Source organism: Babylonia areolata, chromosome 35 (genome assembly GCF_041734735.1).
Source record: "Babylonia areolata isolate BAREFJ2019XMU chromosome 35, ASM4173473v1, whole genome shotgun sequence".
In the NCBI taxonomy this organism is placed as follows: Eukaryota; Metazoa; Mollusca; class Gastropoda; order Neogastropoda; family Buccinidae; genus Babylonia; species Babylonia areolata.
Genome location: NC_134910.1, coordinates 23791268 through 23801267, shown reverse-complemented (window position 1 = coordinate 23801267; position 10000 = coordinate 23791268). Strand labels below are relative to the sequence as shown.

Here is a 10000-nt window from a genome sequence, read left to right as displayed (position 1 = left end):
CAACACACAGACTGGATACAGTTTTCTGGGTAAGACCTAAAAAACAATAAGCAGAAGAAGAAGAAGAAGAAGAAGAAGAAGAAGAAGAAGAAGAAGAAGAAGAAGAAGAAGAAGAAGAAGAAGAAGAAGAAGAAGAAGAAGAAGAAGAAGAAAACAATAAGCAGAAGAAGAAGAAGAAGAAGAAGAAGAAGAAGAAGAAGAAGAAGAAGAAGAAGAAAACAATAAGCAGAAGAAGAAGAAGAAGAAGCCCAGTATATACCTGCATGATTTTGTTGACAAGGGCGGGCAGGTTGGTTCCTTCAAAGGTCTTCTGCAGGCAGGCCATTTCATAGAGGATACATCCCAGAGCCCATATGTCTGACTTGTAGCTATACGTCTTGCCTTCACACTATAACACCAACATCAACATCAACATCAACAGGCCATTTCATACAGGATACATCCCAGAGCCCATATGTCTGACTTGTAGCTATACGTCTTGCCTTCACACTATAACATCAACATCAACATCAACATCAACAGGCCATTTCATACAGGATACATCCCAGAGCCCATATGTCTGACTTGTAGCTGTACGTCTTGCCTTCACACTATAACATCAACATCAACATCAACAGGCCATTTCATACAGGATGCATCCCAGAGCGCATATGTCTGACTTGTAGCTGTACGTCTTGCATTCACACTGTAACATCAACATCAACATCAACAGGCCATTTCATACAGGATGCATCCCAGAGCCCATATGTCTGACTTGTAGCTATACGTCTTGCCTTCACACTATAACACCAACATCAACATCAACATCAACAGGCCATTTCATACAGGATACATCCCAGAGCCCATATGTCTGACTTGTAGCTATACGTCTTGCCTTCACACTATAACACCAACATCAACATCAACATCAACAGGCCATTTCATACAGGATACATCCCAGAGCCCATATGTCTGACTTGTAGCTGTACGTCTTGCATTCACACTGTAACATCAACATCAACAGGCCATTTCATACAGGATACATCCCAGAGCCCATATGTCTGACTTGTAGCTGTACGTCTTGCCTTCACACTATAACATCAACATCAACATCAACATCAACAGGCCATTTCATACAGGATACATCCCAGAGCCCATATGTCTGACTTGTAGCTATACGTCTTGCCTTCACACTGTAACATCAACATCAACATCAACATCAACATCAACAGGCCATTTCATACAGGATACATCCCAGAGCCCATATGTCTGACTTGTAGCTATACGTCTTGCCTTCACACTATAACATCAACATCAACATCAACATCAACAGGCCATTTCATACAGGATACATCCCAGAGCCCATATGTCTGACTTGTAGCTATACGTCTTGCCTTCACACTATAACATCAACATCAACATCAACAGGCCATTTCATACAGGATACATCCCAGAGCCCATATGTCTGACTTGTAGCTGTACGTCTTGCCTTCACACTATAACATCAACATCAACATCTGTACAGTGTTGTATTGTACTGTTATGTAGCATTTTGTGTTGTATCATATAGTGTATCGTACAGTGTTGTATTGTACTGTTATGTATCGTATTGTGTTGTATCATACAGTGTATCGTACAGTGTTGTACTGTATTGTTATGTATCGTATTGTGTTGTATCATACAGTGTATCGTACAGTGTTGTACTGTATTGTTATGTATCGTATTGTGTTGTATCATACAGTGTATCGTACAGTGTTGTACTGTACTGTTATGTATCGTATTGTGTTGTATCATACAGTGTATCGTACAGTGTTGTACTGTACTGTTATGTATCGCATTGTGTTGTATCATACAGTGTATCATACAGTGTTGTACTGTACTGTTATGTATCATATTGTGTTGTATCATACAGTGTATCATACAGTGTTGTACTGTACTGTTATGTATCGTATTGTGTTGTATCATACAGTGTATCGTACAGTGTTGTACTGTACTGTTATGTATCGTATTGTGTTGTATCATATAGTGTATTGTACAGTGTTGTACTGTACTGTTATGTATCGTATTGTGTTGTATCATACAGTGTATCGTACAGTGTTGTATTGTACTGTTATGTATCGTATTGTGTTGTATCATACAGTGTATCATACAGTGTTGTATTGTTATGTATCGTATTGTGTTGTATCATACAGTGTATCATACAGTGTTGTACTGTTATGTATCGTATTGTGTTGTATCATACAGTGTATCATACAGTGTTGTATTGTACTGTTATGTATCATATTGTGTTGTATCATATAGTGTATTGTACAGTGTTGTACTGTACTGTTATGTATCGTATTGTGTTGTATCATATAGTGTATTGTACAGTGTTGTACTGTACTGTTATGTATCATATTGTGTTGTATCATATAGTGTATCGTACAGTGTTGTATTGTTATGTATCGTATTGTGTTGTATCATACAGTGTATCGTACAGTGTTGTATTGTACTGTTATGTATCGTATTGTGTTGTATCATATAGTGTATCGTACAGTGTTGTATTGTACTGTTATGTATCGTATTGTGTTGTATCATACAGTGTATCGTACAGTGTTGTATTGTACTGTTATGTATCGTATTGTGTTGTATCATACAGTGTATCGTACAGTGTTGTATTGTTATGTATCGTATTGTGTTGTATCATACAGTGTATCATACAGTGTTGTACTGTACTGTTATGTATCGTATTGTGTTGTATCATATAGTGTATTGTACAGTGTTGTACTGTATTGTTATGTATTGTGTTGTGTTGTACTGCATTGTAATGTAATATATTGCATTGTATTGTATTGATTACACTGTATTGTATCATTTCATACAGTGTATTGTATTGTATTGATTACACTGTATTGTATCATTTCATACAGTGTATTGTATTGTATTGATTACACTGTATTGTATCATTTCATACAGTGTATTGTATTGTATTGATTACACTGTATTGTATCATTTCATACAGTGTATTGTATTGTATTGATTACACTGTATTGTATCATTTCATACAGTGTATTGTATTGTATCATCATGAACACACTGTGTTGTATTTATTTCACTGTATTGTATTGTATAGTGTTGTATAGTGTTGTTATGAATTGTACTGTTGTTGTATGTGTTGTGTTGTATTCATTACACAGCATTGTATCATACAGTGTTGTGTTGTTATTTATTGTATTGTTATGTATGTATTGTGTTGTATTCATTACACTTGTATAGTATAGTGTTGCATCATACTGAATTGCATTGTATTGTATTGTATTGCATTGCACTGCATTGGGTTGTGTTGTATTATAATTGTGTTGTGCTGTATTGTATTGTGTTGTATTGTACTGTATTATATTGTATTGCATTTTATTGTATTGTATTGTATTGCATTGTGTTGTGTTGTATTGTATTGTATTGTGTTATATTGTACTGTATTGTATTGTGTTGTATTGTATTGTGTTATATTGTACTGTATTGCATTTTATTGCGTTGTATTGTATTGTGTTGTATTGTACTGTGTTGTACTGTATTGTGTTATATTGTACTGTGTTGTATTGTATTGTGTTGTATTGTACTGTACTGTATTGTATTGTCTTGTATTGTATTGTACTGCGTTGTGGTGAATACCATTTCAGGACTGATGTAGTAGGGAGTGCCCAGCACGGTGTGAGCGCCCTTGTTGGCCGACCCCAACATCTTGGAGATCCCAAAGTCCCCCACCTTCACCACCCCCTCCCGTGTCAGAAAGATGTTGTCTGTCTTCAGGTCTCTGCACACACACACACACACACACACACACACACACACACACACACACACAGAGTCAGTCACACACACACACACACACACACAGAGTCAGTCACACACACACACACACAGTCACACACACACACACACACACACACAGAGTCAGTCACACTCACACACACACAGAGTCAGTCTCACACACACACACACACAGAGTCAGTCACACACACACACACACACAGTCACACACACACACACACACACACATGAGTCAGTCACACACACACACACAGAGTCAGTCACATTCACACACACACAGAGTCAGTCACACACACACACACACACACACACATAGTCAGTCACATTCACACACACACAGAGTCAGTCACACGCACACACACAGAGTCAGTCACACACACACACACACACACACACACAGAGTCAGTCACACACACACACACACACACACACACGAGTCAGTCACACGCACACACACACAGAGTCAGTCACACACAGAGTCAGTCACACACACACAGTCAGTCACACACACACACACACACAGATTCAGTCACACACATGCACACTCACACAGTCAGTCACACACACACACACACACACAGAAGGATACACTTACAGACATACCTGTTCATATTTACATACCTACATGTATGTGTACAAACACACACACACACACACACACACACAGATGCAAACACTCACAGACACACGTGTACGTAAATAGAGTACCTTTGCCAACAGTTCTGATTTTCTCAAAGGGTCAGTTGGTGTTGGAGATCCCAAAGTCCCCCACCTTCTGCACCCCCTTCACCACACACACACACACACACACACACACACACACACACACACAGACACACACACACACACACACACACACAGACACACACACACACACACACAGAGTCAGGACACACCCAGCCACCCAGGGAGTACCTGTGCACGATGTTGTGTTGGTGGATGTGTCGGATGGCAGCCAGGATCTGTTGGAACATGGACAGCACCTGTCTCTCCCTGTCCCCCCCCACCCCACAGTCCTCCCGGGACAGGAACTGAGCCAGGGTCCTGTCCAGACACACAGTCACCATGACAGCACACACTGTCACCATGACAACACCTGTCTCTCCCTGTCCCCCCCCACCCCACAGTCCTCCCGGGACAGGAACTGAGCCAGGGTCCTGTCCAGACACACAGTCACCATGACAACACACACTGTCACCATGACAACACACACTGTCACCATGACAACACCTGTCTCTCCCTGTCCCCCCCCCCACCCCACAGTCCTCCCGGGACAGGAACTGAGCCAGGGTCCTGTCCAGACACACAGTCACCATGACAGCACACACTGTCACCATGACAACACACACCGTCACCATGACAACACACACTGTCACCATGACAACACACACAATCACCATGACAACACACACAGTCACCATGACAACACACACAATCACCATGACAACACACAGTCACCATGACAACACACAGTCACCATGACAACACACACTGTCACCATGACAACACAGTCACCATGACAGCACCTGTCTCTCCCTGCAGACTGAGACAGACAGACAGGTAGACAGACAGACAGGCAGGCAGGCAGGCAGACAGACAGACAGACAGACAGGCAGGGAGGCAGGCAGGCAGGCAGACAGACAAACAGGCAGACAGACAGGCAGGCAGACAGACAGACAGGCAGGCAGGCAGACAGACAGGCAGGCAAGCAGACAGACAGGCAGACAGACAAACAGATTATGACAGACAGACAGACAGATACTCAGACAGACAGACAGACAGGCAGGCTGACAGACAGACAGACAGACAAGCAGGCAGACAGACAGACAGGCAGGCAGGCAGACAGACAGATAGATAAAGACAGACAGGCAGACAGACAGACAGGCAGATTGAGACAGACAGACAGGCAGACATCCATACAGATTGAGACAGACAGACACACATACAGACAGAAAGACACACAGGCAGACAGACAGGCAGATTGAGACAGACAGACAGGCAGACATCCATACAGATTGAGACAGACAGACACACAGGCAGACAGACAGGCAGACTGAGACTGACAGACAGGCAGACAAACACACATACATACAGACAAACATACAGACACACATACAGACAGAAAGACACACAGGCAGACAGACAGGCAGATTGAGACAGACAGACAGGCAGACATCCATACAGATTGAGACAGACAGACAGGCAGACATACATACATACATACATACAGACAGACAGACAGATAAACATACAGACACACATACAGACAGAAAGACAGACAGGCAGACAGACAGGCAGATTGAGACTGACAGACAGACAAACAAGCAGACATACAGACATACAGACAGAGAGACAGTCACTGACCCTCCATCAGCATACTCCATTTCAATCATCAGCACACCGTCCTCCTCAAAGCTGTCATAGTAACTGATGATGTTAGGGTGATCCAGCATGGCCAGTACCTTGACCTGAACATCACCATCATCATCATCATCATCATCATCACCATCATCATCACCATCATCACCATCATCATCATCATCAGCAGCACACTGTCCTCCTCAAAGCTGTCATAGTAACTGATGATGTTAGGGTGATCCAGCATGGCTAGTACCTTGACCTGAACATCATCACCATCATCAGCACAATCATCACCATCATCATCACAATCATCACCGTCGTCGTCATCATCAACACCACCATCATCTTCACCGTCATCATCATCACCATCGTCATCATCACCATCGTCGTCATCATCATCATCATCGTTGTTATCGTCATCACCATCATCATCACCATCACTGTCATCATCACCATCATCACACCACCGTCGTCATCATCATCAAAACCATCATCATCTCCACCATCGTCATCATCACCATCGTCACCACCACCACCACCACCACCATCATCATCACCACCTCCACCACCACCACCATCATCATCATCACCATCATCATCATCATCACCACCACCACCATCATTATCATCATTAATGTCATCATTATCACTATCGTTGTAAACGTCATTGTCATCGTCGTAATTGTCATCGTTACCATCACATTCATCACACACACACACACACACACTGTGACAGCCCCACACCCACACACAAACACCCGCCCTCCAACCCACCCACACCTCCCCCCCCCCCCGACCCCCCCAGTGACTGACTTCATTCAGGGCCAGCTGACGTTCGGCAGCGTTCAGGTCGTGCATGTTGATCTCCTTGAGGATGACCAGTGAATCGTCATCCTTCTTCTTGTACAGCACTGCGGCTCCGTACGCTCCTGCAGGCAGCCACACCGTCAGCAATTTCAAGTTAAAAAATGACATGCACAATAGCCTGAGTGGTTCAAGCGTTGGACTTTCAATCTACGGTTCCTGGGTTGGAATCTTGGTAACGGCGCTTGGTGGGTAAAGGGCGGGAGATTTTTACGATCTCCCAGGTCAACATATGTACAGACCTGCTAGTGCCTGAACCCCCTTCGTGTGTATATGTAAAGCAGAAGATCAAGTACACACGTTAAAGATCCTGTAATCCATGTCAGTGTTCGGTTCGGGTTATGGAAATAATAACATACCCAGCATGCACACCCCCGAAAATGGAGTATGGCTGCCTACAAGGCGGGGTAAAAACGGTCATACACGTAAAAAACCACTCGTATACATACGAGTGAATGTGGGAGTTGCAGCCCACGAATGAAGAAGAAGAGAAGAATACTTTACTGATCCACATGGAAATTAATGTGTGCCATCACACACTTGTAAACACCCACAAAAAATGATTGACAGGAAATTTTGTTTTTTCGTTTGTATTATGAGTGAAATATTACTTGTTAATGTGTACACTTGGTGACTGAATGAGTGGGTCTATTTCTAGTTTTTGACATCACTATTTTTATTGGCATGATATGTGTAAAAGAGGAATGTGTGTAACGTTTCAATGCCCTATGTGTAAAAGAGGAATGTATGTAACGTTTCAATGCCCTATGTGTAAAAGAGGAATGTATGTAACGTTTCAATGCCCTATGTGTAAAAGAGGAATGTATGTAACGTTTCAATGCCCCCTTGGGCAGATGAAATAAGCTTCTTGCCTTGCATTGCACTGTAAAAGACATTGAAACAAGTCAGATAAGGACTTACAGTAGCTGACGATAGACTGAAACAAGTCAGATAAGGACTTACAGTAGCTGACGATAGACTGAAACAAGTCAGATAAGGACTTACAGTAGCTGACGATAGACTGAAACAAGTCAGATAAGGACTTACAGTAGCTGACGATAGACTGAAACAAGTCAGATAAGGACTTACAGCAGCTGACGATAGACTAAAACAAGTCAGATAAGGACTTACAGCAGCTGACGATAGACTAAAACAAGTCAGATAAGGACTTACAGTAGCTGATGATAGACTAAAACAAACCACACCCCTACACCCCAACATGAGCGCGTGGTAAGACAATACAGTATTGCACAACAATGTATAAAAAAAAAAAGAATATGATAACCCGCAAATAATTTGCATATGTTCAAAACCACACACACATTAGCACACACACACACACACACACAAACACACATGTACGCACGCATGCACTCACACACACACACACACACACGCACGCACACACGCACACACACATGCACGCACACGCACATGCACCCACACCCACACATGCACACACACACACACAGACCTTTGCCAACAGTTCTGATTTTCTCAAATCCAGCCAGGGACTGTTGGTGTTGTCCACTCCATGACCTGAGCTTCTCCAGTCTGAAATATACCTCTCCCACACACCTGTCATCACATCACACCTGTCCTCACACCTGTCATCACATCACACCTGTCATCACATCACATCACACCTGTCACATCACATCACACCTGTCATCACATCACATCACATCGCACCAGTCTCATCACATCACATAACATCACACTTCTCCCAAACACCTGTCACCACATCACACTTGTCACTACATCACACCTGTCATCACATCACACATCTCCCACACACCTGTCATCACATCAAACCACATCTGTCACATCACATCACACCTGTCATCACATCACAACACACCTCTCCCACACACATCACATCACATCTGACACATCATATTACATCACACCTGCCACACCACATTTTACACCTGTGACATCACCACATATATCTTTACACACAAACACACATCTATCTATCTATATCTATCTTTTCACAGCACAGGGAGGCGGTTTGGTAGCAATACAAGGGAAGGTACTGACGTGTTAGGTGAACTGGGTTCCTCCCCTTTCTTGTTGCCACTGTCACCTCCAATCAGATCTCTCCAAACCCCAACAGCAATCTGTCGACATTGTCTTCGTCATCATGATCATCATTGTTGTAATCATCATCAACAGCATCCCCCACAACAATCTCTTAACATCTTCATCATCGTCATCATTGTCATAATCGTCACAACCATCATTAACAACATCCCCCAAAGTGATCTGATGACATTATCTTCACTGTCAATGAGGTCACTGCCATCGTCACAATTATCACTAACAACACAGCTTTCATAGCCACACAGCACCACACAACACTGTCAATGAGGTCACTGCCATCGTCACAATCATCACTAACAACACAGCTTTCATAGCCACACAGCACGACACAACACTGTCACTGCCATCGTCACAATCATCACTAACAACACGGCTTTCATAGCCACACAGCGCCAGACAACACTGTCAATGACGTCACTGCCATCGTCACAATTATCACTAACAACACAGCCTTCATAGCCACACAGCACCACACGACACTGTCACTGCCATCGTCACAATCATCACTAACAACACGGCTTTCATAGCCACACAGCGCCAGACAACACTGTCAATGAGGTCACTGCCATCGTCACAATTATCACTAACAACACAGCCTTCATAGCCACACAGCACTACACAACACTGTCACTGCCATCGTCACAATCATCACTAACAACACGGCTTTCATAGCCACACAGCACCACACAACACTGTCAATGAGGTCACTGCCATCGTCACAATCATCACAAACAACACAGCTTTCATAGCCACACAGCACCACACGACACTGTCACTGCCATCGTCACAATCATCACAAACAACACGGCTTTCATAGCCACACAGCACCACACAACACTGTCAATGAGGTCACTGCCATCGTCACAATTATCACTAACAA

At 43.1% G+C, this 10000-nt stretch overlaps 1 protein-coding gene across 4 annotated transcripts in view; it reads right to left on the bottom strand.

Annotated features, from left to right (window-relative positions):
* LOC143278066 (uncharacterized) overlaps positions 1-10000 on the bottom strand; it is a 45426-nt gene that overhangs the window by 29223 nt on the left and 6203 nt on the right. For 3 of the 4 annotated variants that reach the window (XR_013053821.1, XM_076583088.1, XM_076583086.1), the window contains 7 exons: positions 9058-9137; positions 8489-8592; positions 6964-7079; positions 6154-6257; positions 4705-4833; positions 3631-3772; positions 260-388 (listed from right to left, as the gene is read on the bottom strand). Coding sequence is in view for 3 of the 4 variants with exons in the window: in XM_076583088.1 (XP_076439203.1) it covers positions 260-388; positions 3631-3772; positions 4705-4833; positions 6154-6257; positions 6964-7079; positions 8489-8592; positions 9058-9137 (804 nt within the window). In the remaining variant the exon portion in view is untranslated. The remainder of the gene's footprint in view (positions 1-259; positions 389-3630; positions 3773-4704; positions 4834-6153; positions 6258-6963; positions 7080-8488; positions 8593-9057; positions 9138-10000) is intronic. The other variant, XM_076583089.1, reaches the window with a different exon arrangement.